This window comes from Anolis carolinensis, chromosome 4 (assembly GCF_035594765.1).
Source record: "Anolis carolinensis isolate JA03-04 chromosome 4, rAnoCar3.1.pri, whole genome shotgun sequence".
NCBI lineage: Eukaryota > Metazoa > Chordata > Lepidosauria > Squamata > Dactyloidae > Anolis > Anolis carolinensis.
The window spans coordinates 141,231,034-141,253,788 of NC_085844.1; the positions used below are offsets into that span (position 1 = coordinate 141,231,034).

The 22,755-nt window shown below is 43.2% G+C and overlaps 1 protein-coding gene across 1 annotated transcript in view; it reads right to left on the bottom strand.

The window, feature by feature from the left end:
- srd5a1 (steroid 5 alpha-reductase 1) overlaps positions 1-22,755 on the bottom strand; it is a 43,156-nt gene that overhangs the window by 9,012 nt on the left and 11,389 nt on the right. Inside the window, exon 2 of the mRNA XM_003220033.4 lies at positions 5,169-5,335. Coding sequence (XP_003220081.2) covers positions 5,169-5,335 — 167 coding nt within the window. The remainder of the gene's footprint in view (positions 1-5,168; positions 5,336-22,755) is intronic.

The following is a 22,755-nucleotide window of genomic DNA, read 5'->3' on the forward strand; positions in this document are numbered from 1 at the left end:
AAGCACACGTTTTGGACCTGCTCACCATTCTCCTTGGAAAAAGACTGTATCTGGCAAGCAGACCTGCCAGCATGCCCTGAAGCGGAGCACCAAAATAGAGCATCTTACTCAGCGCTCCACTTCAGACCCTGAAAATGCGCTTGGTGTTTGGTTTGAAGCGGAGCGCCAAGTAAGATGCACTATTTCAGCACTCTGTTTCAGGGGCCTGCTTGCCAGATGCAGTCTTTTTCCAAGAAGAATGTGTCTGGAGAACAGGCCCAAAACGCGCAAGCGCACCAGACCCTGAAGTGGAGGTGTTCGGCACACACGCTGATGGAATTACAGTAAGGGTTTTATTTTTCCTTTGCTTTACACAAATAAGTGGAGGAGAAGAGAGAAGCCCTGGCAGGTACAAAAATATTTGTTTTGTTTCGGACCTTCTCCAAAACGCCATTTGTATAGGTGCCCATTTTTGGAAGTAGCACCCAAAACGAAAATAGGGCCATACGAATGGAACATACCAGAATGCACTGCAATTCCACACAAATGCACAACACTACTCCTTAGTCAGTATTGCACCACCTGACATCAATCAGGAAGTAGCAGCTTGTAATGAAAGCGCCAAGGCATTGACATCTCTGGCCCATTCTCTGTTCAGATATCAGCCAGCAAGCTAATGCCTTAAATCAAGAAATAGCTTCCTAAGATCTACAGAAATACTCGCAGAAACACCTTGGCAAGTGAGAGTCCAAAAGTGGCAGGTTAAAACCCAGAATCTCAATAAGTGGCTGATACCAGATGAGAAACTTCCCCCTGGGAACACAGAAAACTGGGCAATTTGGAAGGTGCTGAACAGATTGTGCTCTGGCACCAAAGATGCAGAGCTAACCCTAAGAAATGGGACTACAAAGTGGAAACCATGACATGCGAGTGGAGAAGAGCAGACCACATATCACTTACTACAATGCAATCTGAGCCTACTTAACCTTCCAATTTTGGAGTTAAAATCTTTTCACAACAGTACACCACAAAGGATTTAATGCTGACCTTAAGTTAAATTCCACATCACAGAAATGTAATTGAAAAGAACATATGCATCTACAAATGCCATTTTTTTTCTAATGCAACACTGTTGCTGGAATAACCATTGAACACGCACACATCATATCTCACAGGGAAGCATTATATGGATTACACTGTCAATATTTAATTAAAGTTGACAATTTCTTTCTAAGGTTTAAACATCATTTTTGCTGAACCTAATGGAGTTACTGTTTTCTGTTATTCTAAGAATTTTTGTCACAGAAAACTCACCTTTGCCATGACTATGCTTCCAAGGAAGTAGATTTATTTCTCAAATTCAAGTCATGAACATATGGCACTGGAGTGTTTATTTAAACATTTTCAGAAAATCTCCTGTTTATCTCAAAAACAACAATTGCTTCAAAATATATTCCTTGTATTTTTCACATTCTGTCTTTTTTTTCTATAGAAAAATATGAAAGGACCTTAGACTAATCTGGTTATGCTGAAAAATCAACAATTAGGCCTCAGTTGCAGACGGTGTCGCTAGCCAGCCAAGTAACTGTAAAATAACAATGTTTCTTGTCTTTTATGGTTGCTTTCATCATTTGACAAAAACTACTCAAGAAAAATAGCCACTATGTTTCTGATTTTAGTACATGTTTTAAAGAAAGTAAAGAGTAAATTAGAATTTTTTTTTGAAATCAACCTGAGTTATCTCTTTATTTCACCCTTTTGCAAATATACACCAAATCCTCTTTTGTCCATCCTAATAAACGCAGAATAATAATAAAAAAACCTCTTGCTTCTCATTGCAGAGAAGAAAACCTGTCCCTTCACTGTTGGCTAGGTAAACATGTGAAGGTCAAAAACAGACCAAGGAAAATCTAAGGAATGGACTATGACTCTTGCCCATAGTACAAGTTTTACTATTAACTTTTCAAGGGTCATTCAAAGCATTTTCCCCGGATCACTTAACTAGAGTGATTTTGATCATGAAAAATTAAACTTTAGTCAGAGAAACTGTCAAGAGAGAAGATCATTATTGCACCACTCCTTAGTGGCATAACTGCAATGATCTGCAGTTTTGACATGCTGCAGCAGTACTTTCTTTTTGGAGCGTAACTCCAGCTTCCTGCGATTCAACTGTTTCATTAATTTTTAATTTATATATATGTGTGTGTGTGTTTACAAACAACTTTACAATTCTAGTTAAGGCTAGTAAAAAAACAACAACACATACACATTTAAATCAACAAATTATTGTAAGGGGGGAACGAGAGAGTGGGACAACCTCCCCCCCCCCCCCATGGATCAGGCTCACCTCACGAAGAGATAAGACCGTCATGAGCTATTGATGGGTTTCCCTGTTTATCAAAGGGGATGGGTTTGTTGTGGGGAGGCGGAAGACAGGAAATGGGTTGTACACAGCACTGTGTGATAAAAACTACCAGCAAAGGTGACAGTCCTGCTTCATGCTAGTTTACCACCTTTATGAGAAAAAGTCAGTTGCCACTCTGAAAATGAAAGAGGCCTTTCCTAGCATCCTATGCATGAGGGGTGGGGATCCAAAATGCCAGCACCAACTACACTGGCCTTTGAGTGTTCAGCTAATGAGGAGGGACTGCCGTCTAAAGCAGGAGAATCCTCCAGATCAGAATCCTCTGAATTTGTTTTTTCAGGGCGAGTTATAACAAAACCTTTGCAGAAAGTGGTCTGATTCTTTTCTAGAAAGGTTTGCCATTTTATTTGCTTGATAACTTCATCAACTTCCTACCAATTTATCTAAAAGATTATATATAACTAGTTTGTACTTTGGCTCTTGCAGTTAGTTTTATCTTACTCACTTAACTGCATATCTTCTCATAAAACTTCAGGCAATAATGTTTCCTAAAGATTTCTGTTGGTAGATAGCTTACTGCTGTTACAACTGACTTTCTGCACATTGTGCCAAGTACAATTGTTGCAATCATCCTAAAATTGCATACTTTTGAAGGTGAGCAGCTATACATAGGTGAAGAGAACAAAAGTTGAGATTCAAAAATTAGACAGGAGCAAACAACACAGGTTTATTGTTCTCACAAAAGCCTTCTGAGAGATTTTGGAGGGCTGCACTCACAATCTCCTACAAAAAAACCATGTTACATTGCATAACAGTCACCATTGCATAATAGTTACGCTCCCTTTTTTGGAATCCCGGTTTCAATATTTATGTTTTCTTCACGTAATAGTTGCACCCTTGATGTACTAACATAAACCTCCAATCACTTGCCCATTCACTCACCCACCCACACACTTGCTCACGCATGCACTCACTCATTCGCCCATTCATCTGTTGACCAACTCCTTCCAGAAACGCCACCTGAAGCACTGTTTCTTGAAGGGGGTGATCAGTAGATGGATGGACGTCTGAGTGAGTGCATGAGCAAGTGAGTGGGTGGGAGTTGGTCACTCACTCAGTCACCCATGCACTTTCTCACTTGGTCTCTCATCCATCCGCTGATAATCCCCTTTCAAGAAATCTGTAAACTTGTTTCCTGGCCACACTTGGATATGTTCTCAATGTGTTTTCAACATTGTTTTATTAAAATATTACTGGTTCTGAAGGGGAAAAGTGTCTCTTTCCTTCGCATAATAATAGCACCCCTTTTTTTAAAATGGGAAAAAAGGATGACTATTATGCAATGTAATATAGTAATCATTTTGAATTAAAAAAACAAAACGGGAACACATAAGAGCCTCAATCGTAATAATAATCATAATCATAATCAAAATAATAAAGAGGGTTGGAAGAGACCCTTTGGGCCACTTAGTCCAACCCCCTTCTACCTTTGTGCACCAAAAGCACAAGCAAAGCACCCCTGACAGATGGCCACCCAGCCTCAATGTTAATAATAATAATAATAATAATAATAATAATAATGATAATAATAATAATAATAAATCATACAGTCCTAAACACTTGGGAAGTGTTTAATTTGTGATTTTGTGATATGAAATCCAGCATATATATCTCATTTGATGTGTTATACTGTGTGTTTGTGTCAGGTAAAAGGTAAAGGTTTCCCCTGACGTTAAGTCTAGTCGTGTCCGACTCTGGGGGTTGGTGTTCATCTCCATTTCTAGGCCGAAGAGCCGGCGTTGTCCGTAGACACCTCCAGGTCATGTGGCCAGCATGACTGCATGAAGTGCCGTTACCATCCCACCGCAGCAGTACCGATTGATCTACTCACATTTGCATGTTTTCGAACTGCTAGGCTGGCAGAAGCTGGAGCTAACAGCGGGCGCTCACTCCACTCCCTTGATTCGAACCTGCAACCTTTCGGTCTGCAAGTTCAGCAGCTCAGCGCTTTAACACAATGTGCCACCAGGGTTCGTCTTTGTGTCAATAATAATAATAATAATAATAATAATAATAATAAAGAGGGTTGGAAGAGACCCCTTTGGCCATTTAGTCCAACCCCCTTCTGACTTTGTGCACCAAAAGCACTAGCAAAGCACCCCTGAATAATTAATTATTATTTAAATAGTAATAATTAAAATACCATTATAAACAAGCATAGCTTTGGAAGGCGCGCACCAGGCGAGGGAGGAGGTAGGAAAGGCACACTCCTTTCCCTCCTCCCTCGTGCTGCAAGCGCCTTCCTCGGTCGAGGAGGAGGGAGCTGCCGCTGCAGGGGCCGGATAAATGGCTTCGATGGGCCACGTGTGGCCCCCGGGCCTTAGTTTGGGGACCCCTGCTGTAGCTACTATTATGTGTTAAGGAATGACTGTGTTAAATAAACAGAAAATCCTAAGCGCCAGATGGCACCCATTTTCATTATGGAGCTTGACACAAAGGTGACGGATTCAAATAGCAAAATACATTTTAGGCACTAATTCAAAAATAGAATGGCTCTGAAAAAACTTATATCAATAAATGTTCTGAAAATAGGAATATTTCTCTTTATATAGGAATACATTTTGATTTGAAAATATGATGCACTCAGCTGTAGGAGTGCAGAAAGGGGCATTTTAACCTGAACAGAAGAGAAAATGAAGTCTGTCAACTTTTGTTGTGGCTCAATGAAACTGTTATTCGGTGTAACAAATGTTGCCCAGAAACAATAGTCAAATATTAGAGTTATCCATATACCTGCTACATATTTGGTGCTAAAATAACTCACCTAATATGAAACGTGGATCAGTCAGCCAGTTTGAAGGGTAATCTGCATAGTTACTCAAACTCCGTCCTTGCAAATACCCATTATACGAACAGAATATAAAAGCTAAAAAACAAGTAACGAAAGGTGTTGGTTTTCCTCCACGAATTAAGAAAGGGAAGATGAATGACCTAGAATAAATATGAAATGTAAGGATTTCATTTGGTTATAGTTTAAATTAGTAATACTTTAAATGATAAAAATGTAATAAGTTGTAACACACAATTCTAAGGCATGTTTAAACCATAAATTTTCATGATTTTTTAAAAAATTCTCTAAGTTTATAGACCGGGCTGTGGTTCCAGGGTCTCCTGTGGATACCAAAATCTGTTGATGTTCAAGTCCCATTATATAAAATGGCATATAAATTGCTGTCCCTTATATAAAATTTCAAAATCAAGCTTTGACTTTTAGATTTGTGGGGGGGGGGCAGTGGTGGTATTTTCAAACCATGGATGGTTACATCTATGGATGTAGAATCCATGGATATGATAGACAAACTAAGGGTATGTCCTATCCACTGACATTGGAGTGAGTATAGAGGTTGACATAAAAGGCATGTGTGATTAAAGGGAGGAGTATTGGAAAGTAAGATTGCGGATAATGGACTGTGTTAAATAACATCAGTTTATAGTTTCAAAAAAAAACTACATATTGCAATGAACTTAATAAAATTAGGTTATTTATCCAGCACAATCTTATTTACTGTATAGTTGCTACAACCAGCACAGACATTTTGAAAGAAATAGGAAATCTTAGCAGAATTTGATCCAAAGGCGGGTTCTGGTAGCAACACACTTTGAGAAAGGATGTGGGGATTTTCAGATTAAATTGTTTGGTACTGTAATAATGACTGTATGTTCAGATCTCACAATAAGATCTGTAAAGATTGCCTTGTTGTGACTTAACATAACTGTAGGTTTGCTGCTGACAAGCGTTGCAGATATCAGCTGGAATGATGAAGAACTGGAAGACCATATAACAAGCTAGTATTCTACTGAATTCTAACTTGCTATGATGGTGATAAGAGTATCTATACAATACATTTTAAATGTCCAAAGCACTTCGGGCACATTGTTTTAGTAGGTTTCACAATATTCTTGTAAAGTAGGTCAGCATTACCCTTGTATTCCAGGGAGCTGAGAAGATGTAACAGAGTAGCCCTGGGCCAGCTTCGCCCTACCAAATAATGGTTGTGGTCCAAACTCCATGGAGCACTCTTTTTCTATCAAAAATATAAATTGACTCTTGTAGAGGTTTCTACAGTTACAACCTGCCTTCTAAATCAGTTAGATGTTTCCTGTATAGCTAAACACTTAAAATACAATTTTAAAAAGAAGATACAGACTTAATAATAAAAAATAATAATAAAACTTTATTTATACCCCGCCACCATCTCCCCAACGGGGACTCGGGGCGGCTTACATGGGGCCATGCCCAGAACAGTACAATACAGCAAAATATAAAAACAACATATCATAATACAATTAAACAATACAATAAATAATCATGTACAGTGCAACACAAAATCAAAAAAAAAAAGGAAAGAAAAACAAACAATATAACAGGGCAGGCCGCATGAGACACTTAGTTAAAACTTGGGGTGAGAAAAGGATAAGAATACAACCACGGGGAACAGGGACATAAGATAGAAAAACAATCTAGAGGATAGATGTTGGGAGGAGTAACAAAAGAAGTGTGTAATAGTTACTCTCCGAAAGCACATCGGAAAAGCCAGGTTTTTAAATCTTTCCTGAAGGCTAAAAGAGTGGGGGCTTGCCTGATTTCGATGGGCAGTGAGTTCCACAAATGGGGGGCCACAGCAGAAAAGGCCCTCTCCCTTGTTCCCAAAAGGCGGGTCTGGGATACAGGCAGTGGCGACAGGAGGGCCTCCCCTGATGATCGAAGAGATCGGGCAGGTTTATGGTAGGAGATACGGTCACGAAGGTAGGTGGGTCCCAAACCGTTTAGGGCTTTATAAATGATGGTCTGCACCTTGAATTGGGATCGGAAAGTGAACGGCAGCCAGTGGAGCTCCTTAAACAGGGGAGTAGATCTCTCCCTGTAACTCGCCCCCGTTATTAATCTGGCAGCCGAGCGTCGGACCAGTTGTAATTTCCGAGCCGTCTTCAAGGGAAGCCCCACGTAGAGCGCATTACAGTAGTCCAGTCTAGAGGTAACTAGGGCATGGACCACCGTGGTCAAGTCAGACTTCACGAGGTATGGTCGCAGTTGGCGCACAAGTTTGAGTTGTGCGAAAGCCCTCCCAGCCACCACCGACACCTGAGCCTCAAGCGTCAACGCTGAATCCAGGAGGACCCCCAAACTGCAGACCTGTGATTTCAGGGGGAGTGCAACCCCGTCCAGCACAGGTTGCCACCCGATACCCCGATCAGACGAGCGACTGACCAGGAGAGCCTCTGTCTTGTCAGGATTGATCCTCAGCTTGTTCCTCCTCATCCAGTCCGCCACAGCGGCCAGGCACTGGTTCAGCATCCGAGGGGCTTCCTTGGATTCAGATGGAAACGAGTAGTGGATTTGCGTGTCATCCGCGTAGAGATGGCAACGCCCTCCAAAACTCCGGATGACCTCTCCCATCGGTTTCATGTAGATGTTAAATAGCATGGGGGATAAGATAGACCCTTGCGGGACCCCACAGGTCAAAGGCCAGGGGTCCGAGCAGGTATCCCCCAGCTTCACCATCTGGGAACGGCCCTCCAGGAAGGACCGAAGCCACAGCAAAACCGTGCCACCGAGTCCCATCCCGGCGAGCCTCCCCAGAAGGATACCATGGTCGATGGTATCGAAAGCCGCTGAGATGTCCAAGAGAACCAGCAGAGTCACACTCCCCCTGTCCAGCTCCCTGCGGAGGTCATCCACCAAGGCGACCAAAGCCGTCTCGGTGCTGTATCCGGGCCTGAAGCCAGACTGCGAGCGGTCCAGAAAATCAGTGTCATCGAGGAACTCCTGGAGCTGCGTGGCAACCACCCGCTCCAGAACCTTGCCCAAAAATGGGAGGTTGGAAATTGGTCTGTAGCTGTTACATACAGATGGGTCTAAGGAGGTCTTTTTTAATAACGGTTTTACTACCGCCTGCTTAAAGCAGGATGGAACTGACCCCTGAACCAGGGAGGCATTTATAATAGCCACAAACCAATCCAACAACCCATCTTTGGCCAGCTTCACCAGCCAAGAAGGACAAGGATCCAGAGCGCAAGTGGTCGCCCTCGCAGACCCAAGAATCCCCTCCACGTCATCAGGAAGGACAAGCCGGAAAGAATCCCATAAGATCGAACAGACAGGTACCTCGGTTACCTCCACTGGAACTACAGTTAAGCTGGAGTCCAACTCACGACGTATCTGAGCAACTTTGCCTGCAAAATGGTGCGCGAAATCGCTGCACCGAGTTGCCAAGTCATCAGGAAGCCCCTGGGTCTCAGGAGGCCGCAGGAGCTCCCCAACAACGCGGAACAACTCCGATGGCCTGTTGGCTGCAGACGCTATGCGGGCAGTCGTGAAAGCTTTCCTGGCTGCTTGCAGAGCCACGGAGTAAGCCTTAATAGCGGCTTTAGCCCGTGCTTGGTCAGACACATCCTGAGATTTCCTCCAGATGCACTCTAGTCCCCTCCTCGCACGCTTCATCACAGCCAGCTCCTCAGTGAACCAAGTAGTCGACATGACTCTACGCAGCGAAAGGGGACGTTCGGGAGCGATCGTGTCAAGTGCCCTTGCCAACTCGCTGTTATAACGATCAGCCAGGACATCAACAGGATCGCCAGTCTCCAGAACAGGAAGATCCCCAAGAGACCTCAGGAGTCCATCCGGATCCATCAGCCTCCTGGGGTGGACCATCTTAATGGGTCCACCACCTCTGTGGAGGTTAGAAGCCACGGCGAAACTTAAACAGATCAGATGATGGTCAGACCATGACAATGGAAGAATATTTTGCTCTTCCACTCTGACTGTCCCACCGTCCACAATAAAAACCAGGTCCAACGTGTGTCCCGCCTGATGTGTGGGCCCAGATATAACTTGAGTCAGCCCAATGGTCATCATGGCAACCATGAAATCCTGAGCTGCACCTGTCAAAGTGGTCTCGGCATGAATGTTAAAGTCCCCCAAAACTATGAGTTGTTGGGAGACCAGGGCCGAATTGGAGACCACTTCTGCTAGCTCGGACAGAGAGACTGCTGGGTCGCGGGGTGGACGGTACACCAGCAGAATCCCCAAGCTGTCTCGGGCTCCCACCTTCAGGAAGACACACTCAAACCTCGAAGACTGCGGAACAGCGCATCTGATCAGGGCGATGGACTGCTGAGAGATCACCGCGACTCCTCCTCCCCGCCCCCCAACCCTAGCCTGCTGATGCATCCCGAAACCCGGTGGGCATAGCTGGGTGAGATTCACACCACCCAGCTCGTCCAACCACGTCTCGGTGATGCAAGCCAGATCCGCTCCCTCATCCAGGATCAAATCCTGGATGACAGCTGTTTTACCGTTTACAGATCTGGCGTTCAAAAGCAAGACCTTAAGGCTGGGGGGTCTGTACTGAAGACTACCACACCTATTCCTCTCCAGGGTCGCAAGAACTCTGTTGCGCTTCTCCCTGGGACGCAGGTGACCGTTCTTCCTCCTCCACCACACCACCTCTATAGAGCTCCACCCGTGAGAACCCGCTTCCCCCTGGTGGGTTGGCTGATTGAAGTTGTCATGTAAGGGGGATAGTCAGCTGTCCTGAGAAGGAAAGCCTCCCAATGGGCTTGTTCGTTTAAGGAAGGAGCCTATCTCCACTGGTGGGAGAGAAAGGGAGTCATCTGACCTGGCATCTTCTAACGTGGGAATGGGACTAAATAAAAAAGAGGACTGAGGGCAGGATTGAGGGGTAGGACCGGCATGACTTGACATTGAGGAGTCTTGTATATCGAAGTTCAGCCCGATGACCAAGGGGCGAATCAATGGGTCTACTAATACCCTTCTAAGAGTGATGCCCCACTGTTGTAATTTGGGCCCACGCAAAAACAATTCCTCTATTAACATTCTGTCTTCCAGTCCAATAAGAAGACACAAGGAGCGGTTCCAGGATTGGTAATCTCTACGAAGCCAGTCAATAGTCTTGATCTTCACTTCCGACCAGCTTACAGACAGAATTTGCGATAGAGATAACTGGACCGCTCGCTTAGATGTCCATCTGCCTCTGTTCAATAATGAGTCTGAAACTTCTACTGCCACGCTATTAGTTCGTAACAGATGTTGGGAATTGCAGGAAGTGTCCAGAGATTGTCCAAACAGTTCAGCGAATGACGTATTATTTGTCCTCTGTACGACTCTATTGTTCTCTTTCCAACCTTCCCTCCCCCGTCCCTCTCCCCTCGATACAAACCCATCCCCCTCCCTAGCCACTTCATGATCTGACCTATTGACTACCTTCTGCTCCTCTAGCCTCTTCCTTCCCTGGCCTTTCAGAGCACTTAATTCCTCATCAATATCAATGAAACTGGCTGGTACAGTTGTTATAATGTCAATAGGAGAAGGATTTTTCACAATCAGGGAAATTCCTTTAAAAAGATGGTCAATTTTCTTGTTCAGTATCTCCAACTGATGCAAAACTGTACTGAACGATTTTCCCAAAAGGTCACATAAGTGAGAAAGATCGTTTTTCCTCGGAGTTTCCTGCGAACACATTTCCTATTATCTTCTCCGGAACCTTCCTATAGTAAACCACTCTAGTCTTCTAACCAATTCCAGTTTTCTGTGGCATTTTTGCCTATTTATGTAGCCCACGGGGAAATCCTGGGTGAAACATTCTCCCTCAATCCCCTTAAGTTGCCAACTTCTGCAGAAGAAGTAGAGGATCTGGAAATCTATGGCACAGGTGAGAAGTGTATCCAGTCCCGTAGCCAGAAAAAAATTGGGAGGGGTTGAAACCTTTTCTAGCAAATCATGAGTAAGTCTATAACACAAAATCATTTAAATTCTATGACTCATTCTATATTTCTATATAGACTTAATTAAATCAATTTTCTATTTTAGCTACAAAGTTTCAAGTCTAAAAAACTGAACATGACTCTTAATTGGTAATGTAGTGGTTACAAAAGAATACCACAACACCTGTTGGAAACACTTGAAAACTGTGTCAATATATTTTGACAGAAATCAGGATGCATGGATAAACTTGGGTAGACTTTCAGGAGAGCAAGTCCAGTCAGTCTTTCTTGCCTCGTTGTGCGTCTTATGTATGTTTTCAAACATTCAAGAGTTAAAAACAACTTTTCATTTGCAGCTGTTAACAGTAGCAATGTTGCAGAAATATGAAGAGGTTTCCTCCCATTTGGAAAAAAAATCTACTTATCACAGGCAAGGTATGTTTCCAGTGCATTTGATGGTTTTTCTGTAGGTGTTTTCTTTTTCCATTTTCTGCATCACAGGTCAAATGCTTCCATCAGCATATCAGTATCTTAAAGGCAATTGAGTGTTGTCCAGATATTTGGTCTTGCCTAATTACAGGCTGTGACTTATCTGTTTCTTCTTGCTGCTCTTTTGGCATTATTCCAATTGTGGGATTCAGAAACTCAGCAGAATTAAAATTAATACATTCTAATTTCTTTTGGATAGACTCTAACTTGGAACATATCAGATTTAAAGTATCCAGAGTTAAGAATACTTGTTTAACAAACAGTTCATAATCAGATATAGAACCCTTATGCTCTGTGGAGTTAATCACTCTGCTACTTTCAGCGTCTATTTTCCTCTTGTCATTAGTTAACATCTCATAGCAGCTATCATTCGAGTTATCTTGAAGTAACTCATATTTCTTGCTGCAAACAAAGTCAGATATAGAATCATCCTTTGGAGAAACCTCTCCTTTCTTTAGCAGCTTACTTGCTTTGCCATTCTGTTTGCCTGGGGGAGGTCGTTCTCTCTTCCTTTTTCCCATTGCAAGTTAAAAGAGAAACAGTCAATATATCTTGCCAGTGATTAAAAACAACATCCAGAAAAAGAATAAAATATAAAAGAATAAAAACTCTTTGCCTCCACGTTTCTTGTAGGTAGAGATAGAACCATTCGGTAAAGAAGGGAAAAATCTTTACCTTGCTGCAGATATCTGTAGGAGGACAACTTAAGGGAGACACCGAGTCTTCTGATCTGTAACTCTGAATCTGTTGTTGCCACCTTTAGCTGGGGAGAGGTTGAATTGTTCTGGTTTGCTAAACAGTTTTTGCCAACATCTTGTCATATACAGTCTCTGGTGATTTGACTATTATCACTTTTGTGAGGAGTCTCTTTGTCTGCGGGGGCTCTTTGCTTGATCACTGTAGAGTGTTCGTATCTTAAAGGCATTCATTGTAAAGTTCTGTGCACTTGTTCATGTTAGATTTAAAATGGCCACAATTAATAGGAACACTTGCAGTTCCTGAACTACTTTCCTGTGCTTTGTAAACGTTTCTTGAAGCTGACTGCAGAAATAGTCCAGGAAACAGGATGTACACATTTAGTCTATAATATTCCATTAGTGTTGGTGAAGTTGCCTGGATGTTGCTTGTACAAATTTGCCTTGAATAGATGTGAGGAATCCTAACTTCTCCACCCATAGAATTCATCACTGATCTTTCTGTGACAAAGATCTCCTGAAAATCTTTCACACATTCTATGTGTATCTCAGCTTTTTAAAGAGACTGTCAACATGTTACAGACAACAGAAAATGTCCATATCTACCCTTTGTAATGTTTTGCTAAGCTGAAGGGATGGTGACAGAAGCTTTCTCAGGATGTGCATGGTTACTATGAATTCAGCATTCAGAACAGCTAAAAGAAAGTGTCCAGCTTGGAAAGAAGTCTCACTGTTGTATAGAGGCCTCTCTTAGTTCTTCAAGTGTTCTCACCACCACACTGTACCATTCAACCCAACAAGTTTCACAAAACGGCAACAGGCTGTTTGCTCTTAATCCAGGGAAACAGTCTTATATATTTTTCCTGAACAACTCCAGTCTTATGAATAATGCTCTGAAGAAATTGCACCAGATGATATTGTTCCTTGGCAGTTTCTGACGCCTTGAATGCTGCAAATCTTTGCTAAGGTTAGATTTAGTGAGTGAGCACTGCAATGGATGTAGACAGCCACTGGATACCTCCACAATATAATTGCTTGTGCACCACGAATATGACCACTCGTATTAGTAGCTTCATCATAACCCTGTTCCACATATGGATTGCAAGTTCAGCCCAGTTTTTTCCAGTGTTTTCAAAATAATGCCTGCATCTGTCATATCATTTATGTTCACAAAGCCTATAGTCTTCTTTTATTCCTGCGGCTTCAACATCAAGAGAGCAATTACTGTTCTTTTTTTTCTTTTTTCAGAGAATTTTATTAAATTTTTTATACTACATCGAAAGAGTGAGAACAACCAAGGTATAGAAAAGTAGGAAAGAGAGAGAAAGATAAAAGTCTACAATCTACAAAAATATACCCACACACAAAAAACAAAACAACAGAAAAAATTGTGACTTCCATTCCATCTTCTTGGATAATATTTTCTTATTATTCAAAAATATTTTTTCTTACTAAAGAAAAGAAAAAAAAATAGTAAAATTGTCTCTCGTAATCTTCATTTTCTCAAATTATCCAAATAGTCCTGAAGGTCGTCCCAATTCGTTCTTTTCATTATCTTGCTTGTATTTTTCTTCAACAAAAAAGTCAGTTCGTCCATATTCTTTATTTCTCTTATCTTCTCCACCCACTCCTCAATTGGTGGGACTGATTCCTGTTTCCATTCTCTAGCGAAAACAATTCTAGAGTTGGTCATAATATAAGTGAAAAGTTTATCTTCTTGTTCAGTCAATTGTAAGTCTAAATCTGTAAATCCTAATAGATAATACTCTGGTTTTCTTATAAAGATTCTTTTTAAAACCTTTTGTGATTCTTCATGAATCTTCGTCCAAAACCTTGTTGCTTCTTTACAGGTCCACCACATATGGTAGAAGGAGCCAACTTGTTCTTTACATTTCCAACACTTATCAGAAACTGTTTTGTACATTTTGGCTAATTGTTTCGGTGTAGTATACCATCTGTGGAACATTTTTATCCCGTTCTCTTTCAAATCCGTTGCATATGTATATTTTAATTTTTTGTTCCACATTTGTTCCCATTCTTTCATTTGGACTGGCCTTCTTAAGTTTTGGGCCCATTTTATCATGCAATTTTTAACCTGTTCCTTTTCAGTCAGCCAGGTAAGTAATATATTATAAATATTTGATATTACTTTCTTTTCTAATTTTAAAATCCTATCCCAAATCACTTCTTCCCAACTAAAACCTAATTTTTTATCTTGATTGTAATAATCTTTAATTTGCATATAGTGTAACCAAGTAATATTAGGGAATTTTTGTTTTAATTCCTCATACGTTTTAATATTATTTGTACTTTTATTTAACAAATCTCTATAGGTTGGCCATTTTCTCCATCCTAAAAGTCTTCTCTGGTGAGCTTCCATAGGAGAGATCCATAAAGGTGCTTTAGAATAAAGGTGCTTTTTGTATTTTTGCCATACTCTTAGTAAGGATGCTCTCACAAAATGATTGCCATCCCCCCCCTTTTTTTCTCTTTTATACCATAAACAGGCATGCCATCCTACTCTTAAATCATTCCCTTCTATATTTAAAAAGTCTTCTTTGTTCAGTAATATCCAGTCTTTTATCCATGTCATAGCACATGCATCGTGGTATGTGTTAAAGTCTGGGAGGCCCAAACCCCCTCTATTTTTCTTATCAATCAAATTATCATATTTTATTATTGGTCTTCCTCCGGCCCATATAAATTTTAGAATCTCTTTTCTCCATTTTATAAAAGGTGATTGACTTCTAATTATCGGGAGGTTTTGAAAAAGAAACATCAGTTTCGGTAGTATGTTCATCTTAACTAATGATATGCGGCCTAAGAGTGATAACTTCAAATAAGTCCATTTTTGTAAGTCCTTCTGTATTTTTTTCCAGATTTCTTCATAATTATTCTTTAACAATTGTCCATTTTTAGTCATTATTCATACTCCTAAGTACTTAAATTTCTTAACTATTTCCAGGCCTGTTTGTTCTTTAATCATATCCTGTTTTTTCTTCTCTACATTCTTCGTTAGTAATTTCGTTTTTGACATATTAACTTTAAATCCTGCAACTGCTCCAAATTCTTTTATTTTCTTCATCCATCTTATTATATTTTTACTTGGGTCTTCCATTATCCCAAGTACATCATCTGCGAAGGCTCTTATCTTATATTCATATTTACCAACTTTAGATCCCTTAATCGTTTGGTCTTCTCCTATTGCTTTTATTAATGGCTCTAATGACATTATAAATATCAATGGTGACAAGGGACATTCTTGTCTAGTTCCCTTAAGTATATCAAACTCCTTCCTGTTTCTGTCTCCGAAGAGACTTCAAATAAATTTTAATAAAAATTGATTATCTTGATTATCTTTTTATTTGTCTGCTGCTCGTCCTGGTCCTTTTGCACGTCTGCTTCTCGTCCTTGTCCGCTGCCCGTCTGCTTCTCCTCCTTGTCTGATGATCGTCTACTTCTCTTCCTTGTCTGTTGCTCGTCTGCTTCTCATTCTCGACCTTAACCCTCCTAAAATCCAGCAGCTTCACACTTCAATTTCGTCCATTTCTTATCTTTGTCCTGTAGGTAGCTTCTGTGTCGTTATTTCTCTATGGTTTCTTGATATTCATTCTCTTCCTGCTTCCTTGTTTCCCCCTTCTGCCCTTATTGTTTCCACTTTTTACGTCACTTCCGCCCTTGCCTTCTTCTCCGTTCTCTAACACTCTTTAAACTATCATTCCCACCATGCACTGCTCTCTTCTTCCTATGTTTGTCTACTGCTGCCTTCCATTTCGTCAGTTCCTTTCTTGTCTTTTACTTCAATTGTTTATAAAGAAGGCCCAGCATAGACTAAACAGCAATGGCGCCAAGGTAGTCTTTTGCTTATCAAGTAAGTTATTTTAAAGATTCTTTTGCGACCTCGGATTTTAAATAGTAGTGCAGGGGGATGGTCTCTTATTTTTTAGCAAATTGCAAGGGCTCCAATCTAGTTTAATTAATTATATTCACTCTTTATACTTTAATAATTTACAATAGATTGGTCTTTAATGTCCATCAAATCCTAAATCCCAATATATGAACTTCTAATTTCTTAATCTGGATTTCTCTTCTTTACTATCTTCTTCTCTGTTCCAAATGATTGTTTAATAAAGTCCTTCCTTCACAGTCCCGGGGGTGGTTCCCTCCCCCCTTTTTACCTTGAAGATGTAATTTCTTCCTTAGGGGATTGCAATCCCCTTTTCTCCCCCCCCCCCCCCCCCCCCAAAAAAGGAGAATTCTTCTTTCCAGTTCTTAATAAAAATGGGGTGGAGGCGGTTGGACGAGCTCAACCAAGCTCGATCCTGTGGAGCAGCCCGCTCCCCTTTTGGCCGCTTTGTACCCTCTTGGACTCCTCCCTTAAGGGAGGGAACCTCTTGGGGTCTTCAAAGTGCCTAGGGGATTTGCGATCACCTTCGCCTTCAATCCGGCCGAAGTGGGGAGCTAAAGCTCAACCTCGCCGCTACAACACAGGTCCTCCCTGAGAGAGCTCTCTCTCAGCGAGGCATCCCCGTCACCATTACCACCGGAAGAGAGCAATTACTGTTCTGAAGTACATCCAAAGTTTCATCTGCCAGAACACAGAAACAATGTGATGCATTGCATCTTTCAACAATTTTTGGACTATCTTGTCATCACAAATGTCCATTCATTCTGAATCTGAGGACTAGTATAATGGGCATTCACAGCTGAAGTTTTGAGATGACTTTCAGGTCAGTGTCTCGTGATCAGGCACGAGATCTCAGCAAGGCCCTGAAATTTGTGAATGCTAGTTGGCAGTTGTAAATTAATTAATTATGGATGCTTGTTCAGATTTTTATGTCATTATATAATTATGTTTGTCTACGTGTAGTTTACTGATGTTAGGTCATGATGTTATTTTCTTATGTGGGGTTTTCTGGGATTTTAGGTCAGAATCTGTTTGTTTTATGGAGGCATTGAATGTTTGTTGTATGTTGGAATCCGCCTTGAGTCTCCTTGTGGCGATAGGGCGGAATACAAATAAAATTTGTATTATTATTATTACCATGTACAAAGGTTCTTCACAAGTAATAAGTTCTAAATCATTGTTCCCTCTTAAAGCCAGTTTTTGTCAGCTATAAAGGACAATACTGTAGTTTCCACAACTGACAGAAGTTTCTTTTTGTTTTCTTATTCTTTCCTTTATCATGATGACTGGTTACATCAAGATGTTTTCCACTATGAATTAGCAAGTTCTCAGCCAAGCATATGTTGTTCTGATTGTAGTCTGTTTATTGAAGACTTGTATTGCATCTTTCCATCGCACAAATGGTTTAGAAACCAAAGCTTCTTGTCTTTGCTATTGCTTCATGATTTCTTTAGCAGGGCTTGGATTAGGTCAGTGGTTCTCAACCTGGGGTCCCCAGATGTTTTTGGCCTACAACTCCCAGAAATCCTAGCCAGTTTATCAGCTGTTAGGATTTCTGGGAGTTGTAGGCCAAAAACACCTGGGGACCCAGGTTGAAAACCACTGGATTAGATGAACCAGTGGTAGACACATCAGTTTCCACCTGCAATCCAGGTCAAATTCCTCCTGCACCTTAGGGTTTGCCTGCCCATTGTGGGTGGACCAACTTGATTGCTTCCACTATGTCAGCTATTGCTGCTGTTGCAATGTAAATTGGCAGAAAGGTAGGTAATGATGGTGTGAATAAATTATCAACATTTGGTTGTGTCACGACCCAGGCAGCAGAGCACCAATGACCATACACAGAGGCCAGAATCTATCTAATATCTTTATTAAGGAAATATGTAAAGTTAATAAAAATAAGTGTAGAATAAAGTTCAGAAGAAGACCTTTCAGGAAAGGTCAATTATAGTCCAGGAAAACAATGTCCAATATGAAATATTAAGGTCCAAAGTTGTAATCCAGTAACCGAAACACTCACTTTGCCATGCAAAGTGAGGGGAGATGACAAGGTCCTTTAGTCCATGAAACTTAAGCAAGGCTAGGAAGTAAACTTGATTCTTGGAACACTAGGCTTGATTCAAGGCAACAAGAAACGAGGAACAAAAACAGGATCCGTGGTAAATTCGTGGCAAGGTCCAGGAAGCAAGACAAGGTCCTGGGAAGCAAGGCTAGGCTGGAAACGGGAACAAGAACTTGAATGCGGGAGCAGCGTAGTCCACACACAACCTACTCCCGAAGCTGACGAATTGACTCCGCAAGATTCCTACGGGGCAAAACACCTAAGTAGGGTCTCGTTTTCCCGCCAAAGAACAATTCTCTGGGGAACCAGAACCGAAAGCCATTCTCTGTGTCCAGATGCATGACTCCCTAAAGTTTCCCATGGGAAGCAGGCTTAATCAGCTGAATGCTTGGCAGCGATCCTAGCGCTCCTGCGAGACGCCTCCTGAGCGCCTCTCTGTTGTTTACAATAATCATGGCGAGAAAATGGGGGAGATTTCGGCTCAGGGCTTGTTTGACAAACTTCTGGAAGGCAAATCTCCTGCAGGTGCAAGGGCTCCATTTCTGGCTGAGAAAGCTCTAATTCTGGCTGAAACGGTGGGAAACCTAAGTTTTCCTCTTCATCTGTCACAACAGCGCTAGGAACGGGACTACATGGCCCATGAGTCATCACACTATCCCCCTCCTCAAGGCCCTCCTCAAAAATGGGCTCTCTCCCCGAGGTGCGGGGCCGCGGCTTGGCGGGGTAGGTCCGATGGAAGCGGCGGGCTAAATCGGGGGCATGGACTGTGGAAGCGTCTTCCCAAGAGCGTTCTTCGGGGCCGAAACCCACCCAGTCAATGAGATACTGAAGGCGGCGGCGATGAAAGCGAGAATCCAAAATGTCCTGAACCTCGAATTCCTCCTCCCCGTCCACCAAAACAGGAGTGGGGGCCAGCCGGTCTGCATCAGGGCGCACACCATCCGCCGGAAGGAGTAGGGAGCGATGAAACACTGGATGAATGCGCATAGAGCGCGGAAGGTGGAGTTTGAAAGTCACGGGGTTAAGTTGCGCCACCACTGGATAGGGACCAATGAAACGGGCATCTAGCTTCCGGCAGGGACGGTGGGAGGGCAAGAAGCGAGTGGATAGAAAAACCCGGTCTTCTACCTTGATTTCGGGGCCCGGCTGGCGATGATTGTCAGCGTGGCGTTTATAGTCCTCCTTGGCTTGATCTAGTTGCTGGAGCAAAAGTTGTTGCACCACTGTGAGTTCTTGCAGCCAGTCCTCTGCTGCGGGAACTTCTGATGTTTCAATAACAGAAGGAAAGAAACGTGGATGGAAACCGTAGTTTGCAAAGAACGGGGTTTCTTTAGTTGAAGCCTGGACACCATTGTTGTAGGCAAACTCCGACAGCGGCAACAGGGAAGCCCAATTGTCCTGCTGATAGTTTACATAACAGCGAAGGTATTGTTCCAAAGTGGCATTGGTGCGCTCGGTTTGCCCATCCGTTTGGGGATGGTGAGCCGAAGATAAACGAGAGTCTATGCCCAATAGTTTTTGTAGTGCTTTCCAGAAACGAGAGGTGAATTGAGACCCACGGTCTGTGACCAAACTCTTGGGCAAACCATGTAATCTGAAAACATGCTGAAGGAATAAATCTGCAGTCTCTTTGGCCGTGGGGAGGCCATCGCAGGGAATGAAATGGGCTAACTTGGTGAAAAGGTCCACCACCACTAGGATCGTGGTGAATCCAAGGGAAGGTGGTAGGTCAGTGATAAAATCCGCAGAAATTATTTCCCATGGACGGGATGCGGTAGGAAGGGGATGCAGTAGCCCCGAGGGCTTCTCCCTTCTTGTCTTGGAACGCTGGCATACCGGGCAGGTGTTGACATATTTTTCCACATCCTTGCGGATCTTGGGCCACCAGAAATCTCTTAGGATCAAATGCATGGTTTTAAATAGTCCGAAATGCCCTGCTGGCTTGCAGTCATGACACAGACGAAGTGCCTTTTCCCTGCCCGGTCCTGGAGGGATGTAGACGTGATTTCTATAGCAAAGTAACCCATCCTTAAGCGAGAAGGGAAATTGTAGTCCTTGGCGAAGTTGATCTTGAGCCCAGGCGTCCGCCTGTTGACTGGCCCTGATTTCCTGAGCACAAAGGGGCCCTGGAGAAGAGGGAGTTGATTCAATTGGAGTGGATTTGGTGTTCCCCACTGTGAGCATGGCAAAGTTCTCGGGCTGCAGCAATTGGGATTCAAAGGTCTCTCTGCGCCCTGCAGTATATTCTGGTTTCCGTGATAGAGCATCTGCTTGCTTGGTCTGAGCTGGGGTTACATAATGAATCTGGAAGTCAAAACGCTCAAAGAATAAAGCCCAGCGCTGTTGCCTCTGATTTAACTTGCGGGCAGTTCTTAGATGTTCTAGATTCCGGTGATCAGTATGGACCTCAATGGGAAATTTGGCCCCTTCTAACCAATGTCTCCAAGTTTCAAAGGCTGCCTTTATGGCCAAAAGTTCTTTTTCCCAAATAGTGTAATTTCTCTCTGGGGCTGTTAGTTGACGGGAGTAAAAGGCACAAGGGTGAAGATGATCTCCCACTGGTTGCAAGAGTACAGCCCCAATTGCCACATCGGAGGCGTCAGCCTGCACAACAAAAGGGGTTTTAGGATCTGGGCGCTGAAGGATTGGCTGGGACGTGAATAATTTCTTTAGTTGCTGGAACCCTTTCTCTGCTTGTTCCGTCCATCGGAAGGGCTGTTTCCCACGGATGCAGCTGGTGATTGGATCAGACCAGCGGGCAAAGTCTGGAATGAACTTGCGGTAATAGTTCGCGAACCCCAAGAAACGTTGCACCTCTTTCTTGTTGGTTGGCGCCCGCCATTCCAATACTGCTGAAACCTTTGCCGGGTCCATGGAGAGCCCTAGTGGTGAGACACGGTATCCCAGAAAATCTACGTCTTGTAGATCAAAAGCACATTTTTCCAGCTTGGCATAAAGTCCATGATCCCGCAATCGTTGTAACACCATTCTGACGTGGTTCTCATGTTCTGATTGTGATCTAGAAAACACCAAAAAATCGTCCAGGTAGATGATCAAGAACCGATCTAGATAATCCTGAAAGATATCATTGACAAAATGCTGGAACGTTGCGGGAGCTCCACATAAACCATAATTCATGACCAGGGACTCGAATAATCCGAATTTAGTCTGGAAGGCGGTTTTCCACTCGTCCCCCTCCCTGATGCGAACTAGATTATAAGCCCCCCGAAGATCCAGCTTGGTGTAAACCTTGGCCCCTCGTAGCCGATCTAATAGATCCGAGATCAAAGGCAGGGGATAACGGTTCCGCTTAGTGATATTGTTCAATGCTCTATAGTCCACCACCAAGCGTAGGTCCCCTGACTTCTTTTTCACAAACATCACTGGGGAAGCGGCTGGGGATTGAGAGGGTCTGATGAACCCCTTGCGGAGGTTTGACTCTATGAACTCCCTGAGAGCTTCTTGCTCTGGTTCAGTCAAGGAGTAGAGGTGTCCTCGCGGGATCGGGGCCCCCTCCACCAAGTCAATGGCACAGTCATAAGGCCTATGCGGGGGTAGTCTCTCGGCTTCTTTTTCATTGAAAACATCCCAAAAGTCTGAGTATTTCTTGGGCAAGGTGATGATGGATTCAGCGTCTGTGGCGTGACAGACCTTGGCTACAAGACAATGGTTTTGGCAATATTTAGAAGCAAACTGCAGTTCTCTGTTGGTCCAAGAGATGCTAGGGTCGTGGAGTGTCAGCCATGGGATTCCCAAAATCACAGGGAAGTGAGGAACCTCGGTAACAAAGAAGGAAATCTCTTCCATGTGTTCCCTTATCCACATTCTGGTGGGTTCAGACCATTGGCTTACTGGACCTGTCTTGAGGGGACGGCCATCTATGGCTTGCACCACCCGGGCGTTCTTGAAATCGTGATATTGTAATCCCAGAGAGTCGGCATACTCTCTATCAATGAAATTGTTTGTCGCTCCTGAGTCTATCATGGCATGGATCATGACGGCTCCTTTTTTCGCTGACCACAAGGTGACCACTAGGAGAAATAGGACCCCGGTTGGCGGCTCTTGAGTGGGGTTTTTGACCGGGTTGGCGAGCCTCTCTACGCCCGGTCGCTGGCTTCCCCCGCCGGCTTTGCGCCAGCCGCCTCGGACGCCTTCGTCTCCGCGGAGGACGCCGCCGCCAGACGAGCGGCGGGCTTTCCTTTGGCTGGACACTCTCTGGCAAAGTGGCCCCCGTTTCCGCAGTACCAACAGAGGTTTAAACGCTGGCCTTTTCGGCAAGATCTAGTCTGGGACGCACATTGCCCAACTGCATCGGCACCTCCTCGCTTCCTCTGGGGTATGGGGCTGGTGGCGGGGGTCTCCACACTGGACGCGGCTGGATGCCGGCGGGAGCGGGAGGTTTTGCTCCAGCTCTTCCACTCTGGCCTCGGATCCACTGTTTCCTGTTGGCAAGCATGACTTCAGCTCGTAAACA